General features: G+C 37.8%; 1 protein-coding gene across 1 annotated transcript in view; it reads right to left on the bottom strand.

The window, feature by feature from the left end:
• CNTN1 (contactin 1) overlaps window positions 1-26,313 on the bottom strand; it is a 164,038-nt gene that overhangs the window by 84,297 nt on the left and 53,428 nt on the right. The window contains exon 2 of the mRNA XM_042872500.1: window positions 1,413-1,542. Coding sequence (XP_042728434.1) covers window positions 1,413-1,467 — 55 coding nt within the window. The 5' untranslated portion in view covers window positions 1,468-1,542. The remainder of the gene's footprint in view (window positions 1-1,412; window positions 1,543-26,313) is intronic.

Raw genomic sequence — 26,313 nt, 5'->3', positions numbered from 1 at the left:
ATGGAATCAGATGTAATGTTACTGATGGTAGCTGACAGCCTTTTTTCAAAAAAAGTCCAGTATTAAAGTAGTGAAATTGATTTTTTTTTCTGGTACCATCAGCAATTCCCTTATCTTAACAAAGACAAGGCCCTTAAAATACAGAATTAATACAATGTAAGAGATTACAATATTTTAAAGGTCTTGATTTTTATTCTGTGTCAGTATGTCCTCTAATAAATTCAGATATGGAGTAAAGAACTAAGTTTAACGCTTCATAGAATAAAATAGTGTTCCTTTAAATTAAAAAGTACTCATGTGAACTGCGGAGTAGCTTCCTATGGGTGGTGAACTTATAGCACAATATTAATCATATTTTCAGACTCAATAATATCATCTAATAGCAGTGATATTGAGGTGATGCCTGAAACGGTGGGCCAGACTGAGCAAGAACATGAACTGCTAAGTTTGCTGGAAGACTAAATAACTACATAAGGAATCCCCAAAAAACGTCTTATTGTAAATGCAGTAAAACTAATGTTCATTAACTTTTTTCTCAAAGCAGGGACTAACTTACAGCCTACATTGATACAGGTTAGAAAATAACCATACAGTTCACACGAATATTTGTACTTCTCAAACCTTTTTACATGCACAGTCTAATTATTCTGCTTTTTGCATGCTGAGATCTCAATTCATGCAGTCCGTACGTAAGCAAAATGTTCTCTTTCTTGAGTTCTATACTGGCAACCCAATTCATGACAGCAACTAAAAAACAGCATTCATTTAAGTTGGCAAGAATGTTTGAAACAGGCTTTACCAATCTCAGAAATGTTTGAAAAGGGTAATGAGAAATAAATTTTAATACTGAATTTTAGCTTTCCAAAGAGCTCTTCTATCTTTTAGAACTGAACCAAAATTTGAGTTGCAAAAATCTCTGTAATTTCAGATATAGGAAATCTGGTTCCTGCAAATTTAAAACAGCCACATCTACGTTTATGAAAAGTTCTACTATTTATAATTTTCAATCAAAGTTAGTATATATAGCATTGCTCCACTGTATTATGAAACCTACCACGATGTCCTAATTCTAATTTTGTGAATTTTAGACGGTGACAATATTAGAGAATTCTGTGTTTATTATGTCTTCTCATGGGCATTTTTCCATTCTTTTAATAATCTGGATTATCTGCGCACAAATAGATAGTTGATACAGTTTTATAACCTTGGATGAAACTAGAGGAAATAACTGGTTCAGTATACTGAGTGGGAATAGCCAAGAACAATTTTGAAGTCCAGATCTGCATTTAGTATGCTTCCCTACTCATACTTACTCATATTTATTAATTAACTGTACTGACACCATACAAAAAGCAAAACTGACCTTGGAATGCATAAAACTGAAGACAGTTAAGTGGATTAACACATCTTACCTGACACACAGAAGATGAAACAGAGTGTAACAAGATGACTGATGAAGAACCTCATGGTTATTTTCTATTCAGAGTTTATCTCAAAAGGAATTCTGCCTCACAACACGAGTATTCAGAGAACCACAACCACCTGATTAGAGAGAAAGAAAAAGGAGTGAATAATTCTGACATAAAGCTTTATCTAATATCATTTATGGGAATTTAAATTCCCATACTATCTGTCTAAACTGAATACTTATGAGTTAATATAGTACAGAGACTTTTGAATAATTAATGTACTGCTGAATTTTCTACATTAAATTAATGATCTCTTTTATTCAGTCAGCACACTCCTTAAAAGTCCACACAATACTCAGGCCTTCTGGTGGTAATAAGTTGTACAGCAACTATCAGTACTGAACATTCACTTTTATATCCATCTTCCTAAATCAAAACTATGCTTTGGATTGGATCTAGATCATTTATAGATTTCAGATTACTAGAAATACTAATATTATGCAGCTTGTACCATTCTATCCTCCCTGATCTCAGCAAACACTACACAGTAATTAACAATTTTAAAGTCTACAAGAAAATTACAGTGAAACCAAAGCACATGAACCTTCTTCAGGGCTAATTATTTTGGCTGCTATATAATTCCTTTAAAAGTTTTAGCACACAATCAATGATCCTATGGAAAAGCAGTATTAGTTTTTATGTGTTTCCTGAACATAATGATTATTGGAATGTTATATTTTAAGTTTTCTTCTCTCCCTATGAGAGAAATTCTGCCTGAGCATATATTAAAGTGAAGTTAATGGAACACATAGTAGCTTCTTTTGAATATTCTGAGATTGTTAATTACTTGAATGCTTTACTTCTATGACACTTTTTGCTTTTCTCAATCAGTGTTTTGCTAGACTCTTCCTTCTGGTTGGTGGCTTTGTCTATTTCTTTAGGGCACTGCATCAGCATTTTTGCAGTGTATAATTTCCTGTCCTCTTTAATGGGTTTCTTGCCACGCTTTCATAAAAACAGCTTTTATATGCATCATATCTTGTTCATACCTCTTTCTGTCTCCTCTTGATTGGCTCTACTGTAGCACTGGTTAAGCTATGACCTTCACACAAAGCACTGTTTCCATTGCTAACAGAATATTACTCTATCTTGGGCATGTGGTGATCTTATCTGCTCTATGCAGTTCATAAATTCTGTTACTATTTTCATTACACAAATTTGCTCATAGGTGCTTAAATACCCTTCAGGAATATGCATCCTAGGAGATGTGCATGTTCAAAAGGCCTTTTCACTTCCAGCGGGATGCAGTTTTGATGCTTCTGTTTCCCAGAGTTCCATAACAGGTATCAATGACTGACCACAGCTTTTGCCTTTCATCTAGACTCTCCATCTTCCCAGGTCAAAGTTTTTACTGTACTGGTCTTTTTTTCCCACAACATTACTTTAGATCTTGTTTGAAAACTGCTCAGTTTCCCTCCTTAAACACCAGAAAACTGGCAGTTTTCAATGTCAAATCACAAGTACTAACATACCTAAATCTGTAGGAATGCTTGGGATAAATTGTGCTGTGATTACTAGTAAGTTTCTGAGCTGCTGCTCGATATGCCTGCCTCAGTTCCTTGTCTTGTGTCTCTTCCTGAGGCAACCAAGAATACATTTCAACTAGCAGGGCTTTTCACTTGTCCCTTGCCTTGAAAAACCTCCAAAACCCTTGGGGCTCCTGTTTTACTATCATCCAGGGCTGCCCATTTCTCCTCCCTAACTCTACCTTGTGACTCCCAGATTTTTCTCTGGCAGCCAGAGATGCAGTCAGGTCAGTGACAGCAATCTCAGCTGCCTCTTCTAGAGTGCACCTACATTCACATTTCTGTTCAAACTTAGTAAAAATATGCAAGAAAGGACTGTATCTAGTGTGCTCCAGCTGCTAATGTGTATCCCATCCACAGCACCAATAAAGAGCATATTTGAACTAAGACTTTCAAAACATGTGCGATCAATCAGTGGGCCCACAGCATCAACTTTTGCTCTGCACTCTGAGTGTGCTGGCTGTTAGCTAATAGCTGTTGCCTCCTTTACTCATTTTCATCAGTAATCACTAGAAGCTCTCTGAGCAAAGTTAGTTTCCATTTTTCTTGCCAAACCACTCATGCATACAGAGTTTCAAATAATGCCAAAAAGGCATTTACTCAAACATGCCTCAAAAGGTTGGGAGAGCCCTTCCTAAAGAGAGTAACATAGGATGTTTTATTAAGCTCACAGTGTAGGAAAATAGCAGGAAATACAAAAAGATAATCTTTCTGAGTCAGAAATTATGGAAGCTTCAGGCTTTTTCCTAAATCTTTATCAACCAACCAGCTCAAAACTGTACCAGTTGCTGTGATCCTGAAAATCTTGTTTGCTGAACATTCTTTTCATGCAACACTCAAAAGACATGAACAGGGTTCCCAAGAACTGGGATTGATTTGGAAACATTCCCTTGAAAAGGGCTCTTAATTTGACAACAAATACAAATGCATCCTGTAGCTGAATCCAAGTGTCATAATTTAACAGTGTTACTCTCCTGCTTCTCTTAGCTCTGAAATTTCTTAGATTTCAGCACTGGAGTTTGCTCTGGCAGCTAAAGGATATTCACTGCCATCTCAGCCAGCTGCTTTAAATGGTGGAGCTATGGTCTGCTGTGTCTCTGCAATGCCTCAAAAAGACAGAGGTAGGTTACATCAACAGATGATTTTGTACACTTGTCCAGTATTCAGATCCTGACTATCAAGCTTCTTTTGGTATGACACTGCCACTCCTGCAACATTTATTTCAAAGACAGGAATTAAATTGCACAGTCATTCTGAAATAACGCACATAATTAAGCAGCAATGAAACAGTAACTCTGTTGGGAACAATAATAATTACACAGTAACTCAGGGTCATAATAACTGTGTTCGAATGCATCGATAGATGAAACTGTTAAGAGCAAATGTTTGCTCTCTCTCTGACATTGCAGACACTGCAAACAGCAGATCCCTCCCCCCTCTCTTTTGCAGAATTCGGGTTCTTTCTGGAATATTACTTTGTTCTTCAGCACTCTGAAAATTTCTTCCTGTTGGCTTGGAAAATGTAATTTGAACACTGGTTCAAATTACAGTAAATAAAAATCGTGTCAGTAAATGCTATAAATACCTCATTTTATTCAGATACAGAAATATCCTCCCTGCCAGGATTAAAATCCTTTCCTTGCTCGCACTTATTTCAGCTGAGTGGGTTCTGTCTATGCAGCACATCTCTCCTGATTTATCTCAGCTTGCAGACAAGAAGTGAGGCTGCTCCACATGGCTCTGGTGAATTCGGGCAGCAGTGCCTGCTATTAGATGAGACAGCACGGGGGTTATCTTCTGCACGTTTGAAGCAGCGTGACTGTAAGTGATGGCACCGCCCAGCCGACTGAGTGTGAGTCCGGGCATATTGGAGGCAGCAGCTCTCCCACCGGGGGCAGCTCCGTGGGCTGCAATGCTCATGCAGTGTCATCCTCTGTCTTTTTAACTTTACAGCTCTCATCCTTTTTTTCCTCGCAGAGAGAGAAGGATATTGTCGCCTTGTTAAAAATAATTCCCTAACAAAAGAACGATCATTAGTACAACTCACTTTGCTCCCTGTAAAAAACAGAATGATCACACGTTGGGATCTATGCCTTTTCATCTGCACAGTGTATTGTCCTTTTCTTCTTTCCTAACAACAAAGCATCACAATTTCAGCAAATGAAGAACACACTTTAAAAATGCTCGAGTCGCTCCAAAAGTAATGCCCCCTATTTTATTTCCATGGGAACTACAACAGGTACAAAGAGCATCAATTCTCAGCTACAAAATGCTATTCTCCGGTACAGTCACCACCAATTAGTGTACATTTCCACCAGCAACAAACAAGAACCTGCATGCTCCACTCGTAAAAGTCTGCACCAGTGAAGGTGACCCACTGTCACTGCTGTCACTGCAGACATGCAACACCTACTGCCCCACTGCGCTCACATCCACTGCTTGGTCTCCATAAACATTCAGCAAACAACAATGAATGGCAATGGGTGCAATTTTTTCTACATGGAGGAACTCAGTGATGCACCTTTGCTTCATCCACACTTCCATCTCAGGCACCATTTTGTCAGACTGCCCCTCTGCTGCCAGCTGGTGTGTGGCAACAAAATGAGACACGATATCATTGGGAAGGCTCAACATCTACTGCCACATCAACATCCACCTTTGTTGTAATGGGCCAGCACCATAAAATAGGAGGCACTACTTTCGAAGCAGCCCTCATGCTGCTTTGCAATGAGAAAGCACTTAGCTGCAACTGCACCCAATTGAATTACTATATAATGCTTATTAGCACATTTGAATCCCTTTTGACTGTTTTGTTTCCCAAAACACAACTACAGGTCTTTGCCTTTCTAGATTCAACAAATCTTCTGGTGATCTGTCTGGAGTGCAGTCCTGCCAGAGACTGTGGGAAAAACCTGGGACACTGGCTGCTTAATAGAAAATGTGTTCAATTTTGAGCACGGGGACCTCCCAGAACTGCTTTGGAAGCTTTTCAGTGTCTCAGATTGCTTCATTATGATCAGGGTGCTCTCTCAAGACAAAAGGAAAGAGCTGCCACTCTACGCTACCAGATACAAAGATTCCTTAATCTCTCAGAAATCCCTTCAGGAAAATGTCTAAATTTTCTTCCATATTCTCTGTGGCTTTCTTTAGATCTTCACTGAATACCTTTTGACTTCATTAAGAAACAAAAGACACTTGCTTCACAGCTATGAAATCACCAGGTTTACAACACTTCTCTATTTAATGTGAACCTGTAGATGAACTCATAACCTAGACACAAAAGTGAAGGGAAAAGAGTAGGTAAACAAGTCAGTTAAATAAAGATTATACGATCTAAAGCAGTATCAATAAATTGCATGGCGAGGCCAGGCTGTTTTCAGTGGTGAGTGGAGACAGGACAAGGGGAAACGGCTGGAAACTGCAGCATAGGAAGTTCTGCACAAACATGCGCAAGAACTTCTTTACAGTGAGGTGACGGAGCACTGGAACAGGCTGCCCAGGGAGGTGGTGGAGTCTCCTTCTCTGGAGATGTTCAAGACCTGCCTGGATGCCTACCTGTGCGACCTGCTGTAGGGAACCTGCTTTGGCAGGGGGGTTGGACTCGATGATCTCTGGAGGTCCCTTCCAACCCCTACGATTCTGTGATTCTGTGAAATAAATGGTGGGACATACAAAAGGAAAAAAAGTCTGCAGTGGAAATCAGAGCAACAGTGTGGATGCATAAGGACTGAAGAGGAAGCAAAGAAAGACAACTCAGCATTAGAGAGGGGAGGGAAATTGGTAAGATCTATATGTGAAGCACGGGACAATGGGAGCAACAAACTTCCCCAAAGGGACAGTCAGAAATAAGGAAAGAAAGGAAAAGGGACAGAGGTGTAGGTAGTTGAATATAGATGAGGGTAAGTCTGCACTATCCACAGCAAGAGACCAAAGGACTGAAGGAACTGAATTGAAACAGATGGGGAAGTTTATCTGTGATTTATCAAACTAGACTAGCACACAGTAAAAACAGAGGAGCTGGGAAAACAAACAAACAACAGAGAATCAGAAAAATAACTATAAGGATGAAGAAAGTGGAAGAAGAAGGATAGACAAGTTGTGCACATCAGTAAAGCTCAACTTTTACCATAATGGGATCTCCCCTTCATGAAGCCTTCAGCATGGGAGCAGCACGATTGCCACAGCAGCTCCCAGCCTCTGTTCAAGGCTCCCTTTTAGAAATTCCAAGTACAGAACTGATGGAGAGGGGCCACACAAATGTGCTTAGGAGTTCTGGATTGGTACACTTAGCTACAAGAGGTAAATCAAGACTCTTGTTGCAGTCCTCATTTCCTGCTGTATTATTATAATTATACACATTCAAGTTTTAGAATTGGTAGAGATTCTATCCAGATTAGACTATAAATAGATACAATAATCTAGAGGAAATCTCTGGTTCTCCACCCTTTTTCAAAACATGAATATATATAATTGCAATAATTCTCTAGTAAATTAACATAGTGGAAAGTTATAATCAAAGCTTTTTAGAAGCGACACAATACTTCAACCTAATCAGTATTTTCTATTTGTTTTTATTTCAGGCTTTTTTAGTGATTTTAGTAAGCATCTAACTGCTTGTTATGTTGATTTTCTTAGAATAGGTTGCATTTTTTTTTTTTTTCTACAAAGACTAAATCATCATAAGTCTTAATACTTGCTCAGTATCCGGTTTTTTTCTGCCCAGCTCTCCAGCCTGTCCAGGTCTTGCTGAATGGCAGCACAGCCTTCAGGCGTGTCAGCCAATCCTCCCAACTTCGTATCATCAGCAAACTTGCTGAGGGTGGCCATTATCCCCTCATCAAGGTCATTGATGAAGATGTTAAACAAGACCAGACCCAGCACAGACCCCTGAGGAACACCGCTGCTTACAGGCCTCCAACCGGACTCTGCACCACCAACAACGACCCTCTGTGCTCTGCCAGTCAGCCAGTTCTCAACCCACCTCACTGTCCACTCATCTATCCCACACTTCCTCAGCTTTGTTATAAGGATGTCGTGGGGGACAGCATCAAATGCCTTGCTGAAATCAAGGTAGACTACATCTTCTACTATTTTAATCCTTGCAATTTAATTTTGTGATCAATCTGTTTTTTGAATTTTCTTTAAGACGGTGACATAAGAAAGCACATGACATCTTTTTCAAAAGCCTGTCATCCCCAACCCCAACCTTTAATTCTGAAAACAATATGTTAGCCACCAGTGTTTACTATTGTTGTCTATTAGCAGGCAAGGCAAATATCTTCCCGCCACACAAATTAATCTCACTACAGTGCTCTGGGATCACTGTTAAGTAAACTTTCAAGTCAGCCCCACTCATACAGCACTGCTAAGTCTACAGAGGATTTTCAGTGATAGCTGGCTGTCTGAAAAATCAGAGTGGCTTTAATTCCTTTTACAAGGAATTTTTTACAAAGGCTTGTATATAAACATTCATTTTCTTCTGATCAGGTTTGATTTCTATAATTATGTTCTTTTCTTGCCATATCTGTCCAAGTGGAAATGCAAGTTCAAATTTCTGCCTTTCAAAACGCATCCTGCTCCCCGCAGTAGTGACCACTGGCCCAAACAGTCAGCCATCAACAGTGATGCTCCCAATACTTTCTATGCTACTCTTTTTTAAAGAGTATAGCAATTTTTTTCATATCACATGAATGAAAGCCAGCAAAGAAGCTCATCAATGTGATGGCCCATAAATAAGATGTTCTTGAACAGAACGTACACTTTCAAGCACAATATGAAATAACATAACAAGCGCCCACTCAGCTGGAGCAAAGAGCAGTCTAACAGCACCCACTCCCAATTCATTTTCTATTGTTTACAGGTGCTATATAAATAACTAAATAGTTCAGTTCTTCCACAAATACTTATAGCCTTCCTTTTGACTGAAACTCTTAAACCTTAGGCTTAAAAGAGCAAACATTCTGGTTCACAATTGACAACACAGTTGCTCTTTTTGTACATTTCTAGACCAATCTTTCTTTGGCACAAAGAAGATAATAAATTCCTTCTTTAGACATGTTTTGAGCCATTGCACTTGAAAGTCATAGCACCTATTCCACAATGCAAGAACACATAATGCCTAAGAAGAAACAAAAATGTGTTATTAGTACTACATTCAGAATATTGCTATGAAATATAAAAGGTACTACAGACCTGAACACCAACTTTCTTGTTACAAGAGTCTGTTTTACATTGCAATTTTCTAATGCATTTTTTTTTTTTCACAAGTAGAAGAACATGCTGGTAGTTAATCACACTGTGAATGTCACCCTCCTGCTTCTTTTATATTTGCACATCTAAGGTTCCAGATTTCAAGACTCAGTGACTTCTTCAGTCAGTTGCTCAGTAGCAAACAACTAAAAACAAAAAACTTTGTTTTTTGGTTAAGCAATTAAGGAGCCCTATGGAATTTTTCTTTGCTTGACTACTGCATCATTTTCTTTTCTTTTTTTCTTTTTTTTTTTTTCTTTTTTTTTTTTTTTCCCACAGTTTGTTTTGGCTTTCTGTTATTTTGTCCTCTCAGACAGCTCACACCACTAATGAGATTCACTATTTTTCTTATTTGCATTCACAGATTCTTTATAAATCAAGATTCTTCTCCCTGCAAGGGTTTTACAGTGGCCACACGCCTATCTCATCTTGCAGTCAACCAATGACTGCAGTATGAAGGGTCAGTTAGTGCAGAGTTACCTTTCTCAAGCTGTTGAGCTGTGGAAAGGTTTTGCTTTGAAATATCTTCAGATAACGTAGTACTGCTCACAGGTACTCAAACACTCCTTAATCATCATGTCAGTAGCAAAGGGCTTGGCAGCCAGTCCTCCAAGCCTCTATTCACATGTTTTGCTCTATCAGCAACTGGCTATTCTTTCTTCTAAAGTAATAAATAAGAAAAAGATCATTTACTGCTGCTATAATTCACAGGAATCACTCACACTTTTCTGAAAGGGATCCTGCTTGAAGACTGCCAGGTAGAGAACGTCAGCAAACCAAAATCAATGAACAAACTCCAGCAAAACACAGAGCATCATGCAAAGCACACTGCTCTGTTTCTATCATAGAATGGTCTGGGATGGAAGCAACCTTGGAGATCATTTTGTTCCAATCCCCATGCCATGGTCAAGGACACTTCCCACCAGACCAGATTCTGAAGGCCCCCATCCCGGAGGTGTTTAAGGCCAGGCTGGCCTAAACACCAATTGCTTTGAAACCTCAGAATATCATCTTGAAATTAAATCTCAGGTATATTAGATCAATTTCTAAGAAAAAAACATTTGATGTTTCAAAAAATTTAATGAAATTATGAAAATCTTTATAGCACTTTTCCATCTGATTTTCATATTTTTCTGAACTTAGTAATACTTTGTATTCCATTGCTAAATGAAGATATGGGAATTAATCACGTGTATTCAACAGGTCCATAGCAGATGTATTTATATTTATAAAAATTTAACAGTTTTCTTCATGGAATCTGTAACTTCAGACACTGTATGATGTACTTCTTATAGCATAGCCAAAGACAAGCTCTGTGGGAGATTTCATCTTCAAGCTACATGTTTCCTAGCAACTCTCTTTAAATTGGAGTAGCTTTTTTTTAAAATATACATCAATCACTTGCAACTGTTGAAAATGCTTAAAACGTCTCTTTCATCTTGTGAATAAACAATTTGAATCAGACCAGCAGCTGCAAACAGTAGAAAAAAGGAAAGTCAATTCCATGTTTACTAGAATTTGCTAGTACATTTTGGAATACCACATCATTTATGCCTAGTGGTTTAAGACTGCACATTTCATAGCAGCTATGGTGAGGTCCATGGTCATTTTTTACACAACTGCCATATACCATTTCAAAGACCTTCTATGTTTTAAAGACTGTATTTTACAAATTCTTATTTATGAGGTAGACTTTATTGTATCCCAAACATTTCAGAAGATAAATTACTTTTAGCATATGTATAATTATCAGCAATAAAAGCATTGTTTCCACAATCCCCAGATGATCGTGGTTTTTGAGAAAGCTTAGTTCATCCTCTGCTGATCAGTTGATACTTTTCATACATATATTCGCCATCAATGGTAACACACTCTCAGAGGCACACAGAATAGACAGAAATCTCTCTTAATTCTTTGACAGCTGGAGAAATGCACTGACACATACCATTGAATGGCCTTTGGATGAATTCTAGAGTCAAAACCACAATATCAAAGAAACACCAGAAATGAGATATTCCCGTGTTAATAAGGCAGAACACTGATGTCATGATGTCATGATGGATAAAACCTTTTTCTAAGCTCACTGAAAACTTGAAATCTTGCTCAAAAGAAACATCAAACCTTGAGCCATAAAGCTACAGTTTTAAAGGCTCATCACCACAAATGCAGAAACAAAAAGAACCAAAGCAAGGCATGGAAACCCAGTGATCCCATCAGCTGCCCAGCTCTTTCCAGAACTACAGTAGCCATGCACTAGCCTGAAACTCAACAAGGATTACAGCAGAGGCTCTCCAGAAGACCTCACAGATCTCAGTGAGAGACCAAGGCAAGAAACTGGTGCAGGAAAATAAAGGCATAACGGTATAAATTGGTCTGGCTATGTGTAAACAGTGGGCTGGTGAGTAGGCTTGTCTGGCTATGCTCTGCCCTGATCAGCAGTGTGTGCCCTGTCTTCTTATTAAACTCCACCTCTATCTGTTTTCCTAGCGAGAGCTCTCTGTTGTGTGTGCATGTATGTATGGAGTGAAAGTGGAGTAGGACTGTGAGCCCAAAGGGCCAGGTGTCCATGGGGAGAGCACATGGAGAGACTTGTGTGTGAGAGGGGCCCAAGCGGTGGCCACTGAAGAAGGGGCCATGGGACTCTGCAGAACCTGGAGCACATAAATACGGTGTGAGTGCAGACGTCACAGAGTAATCACCAACAGACCGTCAAGTCCAGAGCACTGCTTAACGCCTGACCTACTGAAGTATCTATAAATATTTAAGTGTCAGATGAACACGTATAGCAAAATCACCATGGGCATTCCTACGTTTGCAAGACTGAAAGCCTAGAAATCTGCATTTCAAAGATCTTCTCCCAAGTTTCATAATGTTGTGACAAAAACTGCACTTTGATATGTAGATAAATATAGATTAAGCAAGTCAGCCACAAGAAAGACATTTCTTTTTGGTTATCAAAGTCACATTAATAAGTAATTCTGATTCCAATGGACTAATTTCAAATAATTACATATACTTTAGATGATAATTATTCTGTTGAATGTAACATACGAGTGTATTCTTTCATAGATGAAATTCTAGAATGGCAATATGCCAAGAAATCAAAATAACCTTCTCATTTAAAAGGAGCTGACTGCAAAGGAGACAAAACATTTTGCAGCAACTCCACTTTGTTCCAAGCAACAAAATAGAATAATCACAGGTCTCCACTAAACAACCACCCCTGCAGTTCCTGCACGCCTACTGTTCTAATCACCAAAAGCCAGGTCACTATTACAGATTCTGGTACCTTAGGTGATACGTTCGTACATCTGAAAAATGAGAATATCCACACACTTAAAAAAATAAATCATTGTAAGTGTTTTAATTTATTAACTTTTACACATATTCTTCTGTACTTCCCTTTAACCTTTCACCCTGGCCTCCTCCCCAGTGTTTTCAAGTTTTCTTAAATGCCCCAAAGGTTCAGTTGAACTATTTCAACTGGTGAGGTACTTTTCATTTTAAATTTATCTGTAAAGACAAAGATGTACAACTTAAATTAGGAGGACAATATAATATATAGAATAACCAATATCAGAAATCGAAATAATATTACCTCCATGGGCATCTCTGTGCTTTCATACTGATGGAGATACAATGATAACATAGTCCAGCATGCCTTATTAATCATTTTATAAGGCAATATGAAGGATGCTACTATTTATAACTACCAAAAACTGCTGTGCATCACATTCTGTGGTCTGTTAATGCATCTGTCAAATGAATCATTATGGCAACACATACATGGTCATTTGGTCTACTTCTAAAAATATTACAATGAATCTTTTTTTTTTATAATGTACAGAACTGGCATTATAATTTGCCTTATGTTCTAAAATGTTCTGAGAACCCAGGAAACACATTTTTTTGATGAGAAAATTTTCTAATTCTTATTAGAGTACCAAAAACATGAAAAAAAATCTTCTAAAATGGGAAATACATTTAGCTCTTCGCCTGCAAAATATTTTATATTCAAATTCACTGAGAATTTTGCAGTACATTTTTAAATATCGCATTTTTTCTTCTCTTTAACACAAGCAATTTTTGATAGCTTCTGTGTTGGTTGTCCCTAAGAAAAGGAACTGAACATTCCTTCTCTAAGATATTAAAATTTGATGATAAGTCAGTATGGCTTGCTATCTTAATCAAGAGATGGCATTGTACATTACTGTTTCAGATTCAGCGGTTTATTTTAATGCTGCAATCTGGCTTTTCTTTTATAGCAATCACAGAAACGGCGCTGGCAATTTTAAAGAGCTAAAAGTTGTGAGCTGCCACAGGATCTAATGCTTAAACATTTGCAGATCATTCTCTGGATTCTGAAACAGAAGCAAGACATCGAGGAGCGACAGGAGCAGGCAGTCCCCTGTCAGTTAGTAAGGCACGTGGGGAATGAAGAAATTAGGCATGTTGGTACAAAGCAAAACTTAAGGACTATGATATCAGGAAGAATTTTTGAGTGATCACTCTATCTCTCAAAGTTATTCCTTTCCAAAACTAACTCCAGCTTTACACTTCCTTGATTGGATTCAATGACATGAAAAACGTTGAAAGCTAAATGACTGAGAAAGAACTTGTGTTAGGTATTTAGTGGGAATAAATCTTAGGTGATTTTCATGGAATGATGAAGTTCAGAAGACAGGCAGCAACCATTTCAGAAACCAGCAGAACTCCTCACAGCAGAGCACACACCACAGACAGCTTTAAGGTCTACCTTGATAACCAAGCTTCCTTTTTTTTCCACCTATACTACAGCACTGAAGTGAATATTTGCTAGCTGTAGCAGCTTGCAGTACTCTTCTTGAGCAGAGCACTCAATAGTTTGTAACCTGAAGTCTACGGACATTTTTTATGGATGGAAAAGAATAGATAACAAGCCAAGCATGAGCAATGTACTGAAATATTACGTACCTGAATTTCCCTCTTTGTTGTACATGAGAATTGAATAAACTGAATTTCTCCCATTTAACATGGGTAAAATCCACTCTGTGTGAAACTACTGTAGCATGGCCAAGAGTGGATTTATTGGTACAGTGAAAGAAAACATCTCTGCTACCTGTATTTGTCTCTGCTATATTTGTCACTTGAGATTGCAGACAAAAAGATTATATAAGGCAACACTGCTTCTAGTAAATTATATGAAGAATGTACTTCATACTTGCCTACATGTCTTACAAAAAGGAAAGCAATCAGACTGAAGAGAAAAATCAAAGTAAGCAGATTTTCTTTCCTTTATCACTGATCTTCCTCTGTCTTGATGAGTGTTTTGTGGTATACAGCTTGAAGAAACCAGTTATGAAAGTACAAGATTACTACTGACAAAAGAACATAGTGCTCTTTCTATAACATACAGTGAGTCAGATGTTTTCATTAAGTGTTTGCATTTTCCACCACCATTACTTTATTCTTCACGGCGCTTATAAACATTATTTCTTCCAGAATATCATTAGTATTTTTATTAAAAATGGTTGCACTTAGTGATTTGTATTTATCCAAAAGAACCATGTGTCTACAATGAAAACCAAATGAATTCAAATTAAATAGAGAGATAAATTGTCAGATGATAGTGTCGGTGACCAATATCAACAGTTCTGGGTCTCTATTATGTTCTGAAATAAATGTGACTCATCTTACGTCTCATAAATTTCATGTAAATTACCTAACACAACTAAAATGTAAAAACAAAACAATCTACTAAATTAACTAAGAGCAAGGCAATATATTTGCAAATCAAAGCTACATACACAAGCTAGTATCATCATTAGGCTGGATGTATTGAATTAGATAAGTCTTCACCTTGCCATCACATTTTCAAGTAACCAATTCTTCCAAATTCTCAGAGGGATTATCTGGAAGTGATTTTCTGCTGTAATGAAACAATTCAATGAATCTGACTCAAAATAACTGACTCTTTATCCGGAAGATGGCTCTATAGGGTTATTTACTGCTTAAATCACAAACTTTCTACTGATTTTGTAGATTTCAATTTATTTTTCATTTTTTGTGTGGTATATAACCCTTTTCTCTTCCTAAATCCCAACAGACATATGACAGACCTTAAAAGAAGGCACAGGTAAAGGAAGTCTGACAGCTCTTGTTAGCATCTTACAGCAGGCACTGCAGAAGTTTCCTTCAATTCAAGAAGACACATCAAAGAGTTATCTTTGTGAGATCATATTTTAGGGTCACTTTAACATAGGAAAATTCTTTTCTGATGTCCTTCCTTTCAGAACTTTACTGACATCCATTCCAACAGGCAGACACATGTCTGTACTCTTGAATTAAAGATTAGAAATGTTGAGCATTTCCCACCTAGTAAAACTAATGGAAGAAAATACAAATTACGTTTCATGGGATGTTTTTGACATGTTCAGCTTGATAATACATGTTATTTGGAACTAAATGCAAAATCACTCCTGTTACATTTGCAGATGAAAAACCATGAGTTAAAAAAATATAACAGTAAGGAAAAATTGCTCACGGTCTCCAACACGGCTTAGAAAAACACAGCATTCAGTGCAGTAAGGAATAAATTATTGAGGTCATAGAACAGACCAGGCACACTGTGGACAACAGCAACTCTGAAAAGCAAGCATCTGAAAAGCAAAAGGGGATACAGTGGACAAGCAATTTACCTTGGGTTTCCAGGACAATGCTGTGGCTAAAGGAATAGTGTGCACTGCAGGTATCAAAAAACTAAGAAATGCAGTTATCATGGGAACTATCATGGTCCTTAGATGGAGCTGGCATAACTCATATTGAACATTGTAAATAATCATAACACTTGATTTTTTTTAGTCTCTTTTAATTAAAATTAAAGTGGAGAAGTGTAAAATATACATACATATATAAAAGAAAAGGAGAAAATGCCTTATGGCATTTTCAAACCCTTTTCTTGTTCGGTCTGTCTGGCATACCAAACTGGTAACTGAGAATATCCTGATTACATAACATAAACTTGGACTGAAAATACTTGATACAAACCAGTCCATCAATCTATCAGAGAAAGGCACAGTAAAAAAGAAAAAAAAAAAAAAAAGCTGGAAATTGAGGGACTGGACGTGTGGTGAAATTTTAACAAAGAGTACTGTGACATTCCCAGTTCTCGAGGTCTTCAAATAGACGCTAAATTCTCTCTTGCAAAGCACATTCCAGCACAGCATAAAATACTGGACTAAGTGCTGAGGCAGCTGGTATTCACTGATGTATCTCTGAGTTCTCACAATCTTCCAGGAACTGAAGCTACAATAAGAAACCAGATGATGATGTGCTGGCACAGTGCTTCCCTAGAGGGGATCCTATGTTTTCAGACCGGCAGGCCTTGTTTTTCATTCCAGAAGTCAGAATCTCATCTTTTTCAAAAGGTTCAATGACTCAGGCACTTGTCTCTTTAGTGTATAAAAGTCACATTTTGAGATCCATTACTACTACATTTTATAGCACCTTTTAGTGCTTTCACCATTAGGCCACATACTAAATTGCTTGGCTCCAGAGAAGTTCGAAGGAGATTATTTTTAGTAAGCAGCATTTTTGATTGCTCCTAACAAGCAAAAAAGCCTCCAACCTGCTTCATGTTTGAAAACTTCAAACAACAGTGGAAACTGCAAACAATACCAAAAGAACAGACTGTAAAAAATACTGTTTTATATAACTGCACCAGCAACAAAAAGTCTCTTTATGAACTATCTTAAAAGAAGTCCAATTCACATAGTAATAAACTAACCACATGAAAAAGATCTTTATAACCTGCAGCCATTCAGCACTCCATCAGTAGCAAGATTAAAACAGATTTCAAGGTATATTGGCTTGCTTCTCTCTTATAAAACATAACCTACAGTAAATTTTAAGTTTATGCAATAGACCATACATCAAACAGCTTATTGTCCAATAGTTCTGTAGTAAAAATAATTGAAGCATCCAGATAAAGAAGTTCTCTGTTCCCACAGATGCCAATTCATTTATTATCAAATCCCCAAATTCCAGAGTTTAATTATAGAATGATAAACATGTTCTAATATTATGCTCTAGTATGTGTTTTGCTTTGTATACATAAGATGGACAAGTAACTGAGTAGACCTGCCCCTGTGTGCACACACATTTGCACACACACACAGCCTCGTCCTAGAAGTGAAAAACCTTCACAACCAGCAGAGGCTTTGATTACGCAGAAATCCAGCTCAGTTTCGGCTCTGCCACATTTATTTTGTTGTTGTGGGTTGACTTTTTTTTTTTTTTTTTTTTTTTTTTTCCCAGAATGAACACTTGATGAGAAAAGATGGTATTTTTACTGTCAGAGTGACAGAGCACTGGAACAGGCTGCCCAGAGATGTTGTGCAGATTTCCACTCTGGAGATATTCGAGACCCATCTGATCGCCTCCCTGTGCAACCTGATGAACGGAACGTGCTTAAGCAGCAGGTTGTACAAGAACATCTCTTGAGGTCCCTTCTAACCCCTGTGATTCTAGTGTCCTAGCAGCATGCTGGGCAATGATACTGATTTTGTAACAAAATGTGTGAAATTCGGTGAGAACGTGGTGAAAGCTTAAAGAAAAAAATCAACCTCATACAGAGATTTCTGTGTAGCCCGTAGGTAGATTAGAATATATAACGTTTTTTGTAAACATTAGCTGAGTAGAGTCCCTTTGAGACAGCCAAAGAGACTGAGTTAAAATTGTAGAGTTAAAAGGAGAAATTTTGCTTTCAGATGTGTTTGCAGCTCCCACTACAGTCTAAAGAAATTATGCATGTAACTGACAGGATAATTAGGCATAAAGTAGACCTTAATTAATTCATTTGGCATTAACAACAGGTACTCATTTTTGATAGTTCACATAAGGCTGGGGAGCTCCCAGATTCTCAGAACTGGGCAAGTTATATTAGCTAACAGTTCTGACTATAAGTTACGAAGACAGAAATTATCAGACAGACCAGACATACCTTATGACGGAGATGAACTGAAAACCCCAGAAACTGTTACTTTCAGTATCCTTCCATTCTGTTGTAACTATTCAATGTTAGGGAAGGAACTATTCATTTCCTTAAACATGTTTTTAAAAACCCTGTGGCATAAATTTGGTTCTGTGAAATGCAGTTAATGAACTGTGCACAATGATTTTCTGTTAGATCTTAGCTTTCCCTATTATTTAATTGGCAATTAGCTCAACATACCACATTGCATGCACTGCTGATGTTACCAGGTAACCAGGACAGAAAGTACTTCTTCTGAAAGGAGTAAAAGGGTATATGACATTTCATCACTGGAAGGGGTGTCTGAAAATCCATCACTACCGGCACTTGGCAAAGACTAATGAAGGCGAACAGATCACGAAAACAGCCTCAATAGGGAATACCCTGCCAAAGGTCGTAGTGATGCACGAAAGGAGTGGACTGAAAAAAGCTTAAAAAATGACCACAGCATTCTTCTGATTTCTTGGCTCTAGACTACTTAAAACTTTACAGCTTTTACTCTTATTATTTCTACTTCCTTTAAATTAGTATTTAAAGGTGATGTAATCATTCATTTTTGCAGTGTTTCTAATGGCAGTATAACAAGAGAGAATAAAAAAAGAAAGGACCAGAATGTTGGCTGTTTCTTCTTCTTCCGTATAAATAAGACTGTTATGTCTTCAGACCATAACCAGAATTCTCAGCCAAGTCAGTCTGAACAAATCTTGGATTTAAAAAATGTGCCTGGAGAAGCTGCCAGATTTACCTCTCTGTTATTACACCTTCTGCATAAGGACATACAGCTTTGAAGTGGAAGCAATGCAGCACTGAATTAAGACTATGTCCTATCTGGTACAATTTTAACATTGGTTTTTAAAATCATTTTAAAGAGAATTCTGTGGGATTGGAAATGCTATTTCAATGCTATTTCATGAGTTAGAAGACAGCAGCTTATTTTAAGCACTTCATGGACTTGGGCTTTTTTTTTTTTTTTTTTTTTTTCTTTTCCCAGGTAAAGAATTAAAGGGAACAGTCTGTCCTAATGTCTCAAAGTAGATTAGAGTAACAGATGTATATAACTACTGTGCATCCCTGTAGTGATGCAGCTGCTGCTTCTGTGTTACTAATGGATCCTTCTGTTGTCAGACAAGGAATTTCCAGTCTTTTTTCAACAGGTGGCAGGCAAAAATAAATTGCAAATACTTGAGTTGGCCTAACAGGGAGCTGATTACCATTTCAGCTGAACAGCAACACTTGAAAAGACAAGACAGAAGAAATACGACAGAAAATGTCAGAACGATGACAGAAAACTAACAAATTTGGACAAAAAGGAAAAATGGACTCAATGTTGAAAATAAGAGAAGCCTCAAAATAAAACTAGGATAGCCTTCTCATAGTTGTTGCATCTTCCTTTCTTTTCTTTTGCATTTGATGGAAGTAAATGCAAAGAGCACATTCTGTGGATTTGGTCCATTTCTGGTATCATGGTCTTTTCTGGTATCTTAACAAAATACAGTTTGCCCTTGGCAAGTTATTCAAATTCAGTACGTCAGTGAGCTGGGTTTTAATGGCACGCTGCTTCTTATTCAGCTGGAATTATTGGCATGAACATGGAAGAAAACAATGGTGGAAGAGGAAAGGAGATAAAGGGAAGGCTGAGTCATCCCTCCAGTTGCCTGCAAGAGGGAAGACTACTGGTCTCAGGAAGCAGGGTGCAAAGAAAAAAGGGATAAACATGGATTTGGCTCAATAATATGCTGCCTACCATATCAAACTGGATTAGATACAGCTCATTCTCTATTAAGATTTCTCCAGCCTTTTTTCAAACTGCCTTGTGCCAAATGAGAGAGTTGACTCTTGCTGTTCCATAAATGTGGTTTTGGTAGAAGGATACAGCATTAGAGCAATATCACAGTTCTGAAAGTGAACCTCAGCATATGGCATTCCCCAATCTGGAGATTGTTCATAAACTGCCCCTCACTACCTCTACTGGGAGAACAATGACAGGCAGCTGACAAAGATGTCCAGATGCAATTCTTCTATGTGCAACATAACATTTAGAACAAACTTAATGACTGTATGAATAGCAGTTCTAATGGAACACCACCATTTTTTCCTTCAGAGTTCTCAGAAAACACAGTAGTCCATATGGTGTTATTTGTTTTGCAATTTATAGCAACGACACTTGATTTGAAGTGATCTATACGTAACAATGTAGTGGGAGGAAATATAACTGAAAATCACCACTTTTTAGTTAAATACTTATCTTCTTGCAATGCATATAAAATCTGAGCCCTTTGGGAACTGGAATGAGTGATGCCACTTGAGGCTAGCATATGCAGGAGGCAGATAATAGACAACATACTGGTTGACTTCTCTGGATCCCATACTTAATCCTGCATCACAATGAGTTTCCTACCTCTGCAGATGATGGTAAATAAAAGGAGATTTGGGGATTCGTAACACAAATACCTTCTATCAGGAGAGAGTAGTTTATATTGCCCAGAAGCAGATCCTCAAGCAACTTTAAATGTTCACAGCTCCCTACATGTCTGGTATACTGCTCGGTACTGCGTGGAACTCTACAGGCTTTTATAAAAATATACCAACAGAAATAAAATACAATACACTCCCTGTCTCAAAGTGCTTTTGGAAAGATCCCCCCAGGCCCCCATTTAATTTCAGGTAAAAAGAAGAGGTTACATTAGTGCTCTTTAGCACAAGAAACATAGAATATATGAGATACAGAACATCCTTGGAGTGTTTCTGTCTGCTGTCTAGAACTATTTATGCAGAAAATTACTAGAGATAAACAACAAGAGTTTGCATCAAAACAGTCCATGAAAGCAAGAACAGCCCCCCCCCCCCCCCCCCCCAAAAAAAAAAAAAAAAAAAGAGAGGAAGAGTGAGAGATGGAGGGAACAAGATTGTTCTTCTGCTTGCCAGGTACCACAAAAATGTTTCCCTCACGCTCGCCCTCCAGGAGGTCTCAGCACTTCCTGAACCGCTTGCCATGCCAGGTAATGCTACCACTAAGCCCTGCTCTCCAGTTCCTGGCTATGAGACAAACATTTGGAGTCTCTGTCACATTCCTTTCCTTTTCTGCCACCTGTTCTCACATCTGTTCTTAGCCTACAGCAAATGCTGACCTGCTACACCAGCCTCTGGCTAGAAAATCTGATAAAAATTGATCTTTGTAAAAGCACTGCCTTTCTTTTTGATTAGTTGCCTGTGAAAATTAGTTTTTGAAATCATGCAGCTTTCATGTGAGCTCAATGTCTATTCAAGAGTTTCTTCTTCCTGAAAAACTTCTATCTTCCTGGCCCACCTCAAACAAATTTGGTGGAAGTCTGCAGGACGTACGCAAGTTAATTTTCTAGAAGTGTCATGAAAATATCTACTTAGGCACAGGCGATGGGTCTTGTAAGTACTACCAGTAAAGGAAAGGCAGAAATTGCATGCAAGCATACCAAAGAACCTTCACAAGAGCTCACTCAAGAATGTTTCAGCCATTTGAAAGCCTGTTTATGACTGGCACTTCATCACAGATCCGGTAATGTAGCAAGGCAGCATACAGTAAGCCACATTTCACAAACTCTTCATCGCACAGAACTACTTGTTCACTTTATATCATAGGGTAATTAGTTTGAAAATGAAATACTGTTTCACTACTGGACTGGACCCAACTGCATGCTAGGTTGATACCTGTTCACTACAGAAGAAATTACAGGAAATTTATCCAAAAATATTAAAAATTGCTTTGAATTTACCTCACAAATGTATATATACAGAGATAATAATTACGTATTTAAACTCTAATTTGCATTACTAGATACTTTTAGCCAAGTCTAAATTAATCATGTAGAGTTTGAAGTAGAACTTTCGTTTCTTGGGGTTCTCAGCAGAAAACTATGCATATTTCTTCTGAATGTAGTTATCACTTAAACAAAGTATTTCTTATGCCATTTTATATTTTCAGTGAGATCCTCTATCCCAGAAAAAGTGCACTGAAGATTGAAACATTATTTTAAAGGCAGTACTGACTTACTTCTTAAAACATAGGCATGTGTCCCTACAAACAAGCATAGATGGGCAGATAAGAAAAGGATTTGTGTGTTAGTGTATGAAATGTGAGTGGGCTATTGTGACAGTCTGTGTGTAAAAAGGGATGATAAGGAGTTCACGTGTGTGTCCATGCAAGGAAGTGGTCTGCACAAAGGGCAGTGGTGGAGAGGATGCTTGATGGCCCCTCCTTGGTTCCTGGCAGAGCAGCCTGCTCCTGCAGGTCCGGACCTATTGCTTCGTCTCCCTCTAAAGGTAGACAAAAGGCTGTGCTTGTACACGGGGGAAAGGCAACTCAGAATAGAAAATTTTTGGAGACCATAATAATTTACATCCCATACGAGGTAATTCACAGCCATTCCAAATTAATGGCATCCAACAGTTTAGAACATTTAGGATGATATTTTTTGAAGAAAACTGGCTAATTCTCACATGGAGGGAATGATACCATTCTGTGCATGTCTTCAGGAAATGAAATGAAGAGTTTAAAACCTTGCTGTGCGCTGTGTCCAGCAAGAGGTTTATTACTGTTCACTGCCAGCCAAACTTCAAATTCCATTAGCAAAGCCAAAGGCAAACTCCACGACAATCATTTAGACATTATCCCTGCTTTTGTAACCTGGTGGCAAGCTTCCTGTGTCATGAAAGCAGCTGGGGACTGCACAGTTCTAAATGCCTCACTGCCAACATTGTTTGTCCCAGTTTCTGTATTATAAAGCAAAATAAAGCAGACACGCATACTTTATATCTTAGCTTTCTGCACTGGGATCATCGTTAAAAGCCCATTTTAACCTACCAACTATTAATGTGTGAAAAAGACTTTCATCACAAAATTTTTAAAAGTAGATTTTGAATCCATCGCTTAAGGTTATCTACTGCTAATCTGTAAGACATTCTGTGATACCTCTGAACTGCCTGCAACATATACATAATATATAATAAAACATCCCCTGGAAAATATGTTTTGCTTATTTAATTCCCAATTCACTTGCAAAATTCCATCATTATATTTGACAATGGAAGTCTTATAAATAATGTTTTTTCTCACAGAGCATGCTGAACTATTCTATTCTTACAAGTCTGAATATCTCAAGAGAAAACAATGGCAGGGAGAAGACTCTACCCTATTTTTATGATTTTTTCTGCCAAGTATCCAAATTTCATTATGCTATAGACACTGATAGAAAGTATTCAGATACCTTCCAACTATTTATGTTTTCCATACTTGCAAGTATTAAAACAACACTTGTTCTTAATAAGCATCGCATTTTAAAGCATTTCAAATATCTGTAGTACCTAGCTCAAGGAAAAACGTGCATCCACATTGACATTCTCTCAAGAACAAATGATTCAATTCATTCAATGATCCTTGCTCCTAAAGTTAACATTTTCAGCATGACCTAGGCTGACTGAAAATCTTCATACTTTTTTTTCCCTATGTTTTGTTTCAAAATGTCATGTCATTTTAAAAATTCTGCTATAGTCCCTGTCTGGAAAACTACAAGTTCAGCACTCATGTTTCTGCTTCTTGCAGTTCTTTGCAGCAGCAGCAACACTGTGACCCTTATTTGACACCATATCAGACCTGTTTAGCATGAAGATTGGGCCAACTGCTTTAATAGGAAGAATCTTTATTTAGTAGCAAAGAAATAAAAAGAAATCTCTTTCTGTATGCTGGTTGAAGGTCATTTAGTTCTCTCTTGCACCTCTAACTTTCCCTGGACACTCACTCTGTATTGAAGGACCTCCCACACACACTTTCTTTTAAATCTGTCAGAAGAGCAAGTGCTTCTTTTGCAAAAGCATGATAAAGAGGTTCATCTTTAAAATTTAAAACACAGTGTCATCGTGAGATTAATTCAGAACTCTTCCAATTTCACGCAGCGTACAAGGCACGTAATTCCCCAAACATAAACTGCCTTAGGACACATCTATCTTTCTTCAATACAATGAAAGTTTGAAGGATTCACTTGAACCCACAAAATGCCTCACAATGCAAGTTGTAACTTTTCAGGGATAAGTTAAAATTCTGTTCAGCATCACCAATAGCATTACAAATGCCAAAACAGACTCAAAACGAGTAAAACAAAAAACACACTGGTGATGGAAGCCAGATTCTACAGTCTGTTTTGTTCTGGTCTCCAGTAATAAAAGAGATGAAATATTTCCTTAGCCCACCACCAGCACAAGCTCCAGGATGAAGTAACAAGATGTACCCTATTGTAGCTGCCAAGCCCTAACAGGCCTGCGCCTGCTTTAAATACTTAACTTCAAGAGGACCAGTTCTCACTGTTCTGCCAGGAACCGATCGCAGCAGCCATGAGCCAACACAGGACTTCATCATGAAAGGGCATTTTCTAAAGGAAGAAAGCACAAGGCATTCAAGGTGAGAGAAGAAATGCCTTTTACACTTATTGCAGTGCAACCCAGCTATTTCCATGAGGAACAGAGTTCTGATGCCTTTACAGCCCACTTCTCCATGATATGGTGATTGCTTTTTTTTTGTGGGATATTAAGAGCAAGTTGATCAGACATTTCAGTAACGTTTACACTTATCCAATTTGCTCCGTTGAGTTGTTTGATGATGGCTTAAGTCTGCCCCTGTCAAGCATCTACAGTTGGGTGGACCTGCAGGCCCCCTTATCAAGGAGATCATCTGTATTTAAAGGCACTGTAAGTATGAAGAGGAAACCTATGAAATGTGCTAGGCAGTGAGACAAACCAAGGTTCTGAGTGGCTCAGACATAGAAGAGAGGACAGCAGTGGCAATTCTGCCCTAATTTCATCTTAACATCTGGAGAAACCAGTGACAAAGTGCGCTAGCTACTGTGGTCTACAACATCAAATAACTGCAGTGGTGTTTTCTGGGATGGAACTCTTTCATGTCTATGGTATAGACTACAGAACTGCTTTAAATAGTAACATATGTCAATAGGTAACTAAAAGAATCTCTAATCTTTTCATACTTCAGGTTTTTTTTCCCTCAGTTACTTAGAACTGTTCACATTTGGACTTTTATTTTATTATCACTGGTGCAACTAGATGCAATTGGCACCTTACAGTGATCTTTATGCATAATCATTTAGACTGAATTTGGACACTGAGTCATGGCTAAATTGATCCAAACAGAGTTTTGTTCATTTACGCTGGAGGATGAACAGTTCCAGAAGTGAAGTATAGAGTCCATTCCTACTTTTATTTTCAGTATTAGTGTAATTGCACAGCAACATCCAATAACATATTCATGTATTCTTGTAAATAATTGTGGTGGGAACAGTAATTTCAGCAGAGTGTAAGTGTTAGGCAATTACCTCTTTTTAGTGTGGAGAAGTACTTGAAAATGTTAAAGAGAGATGAGACAGAAGATTAGTGAAAGGTATTTCAATAATTAGATATTATAAAATGGAAATTTCCTTAAAGGTCAGTGTGGGAAAAAATGTACGCCATAAAACCTGTACATACAGAATATTACTTAAATTTCACAGACTGCATATGACATCTCTTTTCCTTTTTGCTGAAGATAAACTGCTTAAAGTGATGAGAGACAGACTACAAATGTCATAACTTCTCCCTGTAGCTCTGGGAATACATGCACTCCTCACTCATAAAGACAACCTGAATCTTTGTAATTCCAAATAAAATGTGATTTTTCCTGAAGTTGGCTCAATCCAAAAAGAGACTGAACTATTCCTACCAGACTGCAACTTTCAGTGACGCTCATAACCTGATATTTCATTCCAGTGGGTGCCAGTAGTAGTTACAGATCTTCAGCACCTTTTAAAATGTAGTCCTTAAATTGCAGTCACTGTAAGTGATCAGATTGTTTTCATTTTAGTATGTTTCTGTATGCAAATTTTCTTCTTACGTTTTGTACCTTTAATTTTTTTTTTTTTAGATCTGTGAAATTTCCAGAAAGAATGAATAAACTCTTAATCTCCATTCGTGTATAAAAGAACCCAGCTTTTTTTTTTTTTCCACCATTCTCCAATTCATACACAAAAGTGCTAATCCTGGAAAC

This window comes from Lagopus leucura, unplaced genomic scaffold, assembly GCF_019238085.1.
Source record: "Lagopus leucura isolate 7727_CA_CO unplaced genomic scaffold, USGS_WTPT01 Super-Scaffold_100008, whole genome shotgun sequence".
Lineage (NCBI taxonomy): Eukaryota > Metazoa > Chordata > Aves > Galliformes > Phasianidae > Lagopus > Lagopus leucura.
The sequence above is the reverse complement of the archived record's forward strand: the minus strand, read 5'-3'. Positions and strand labels throughout refer to the sequence as shown.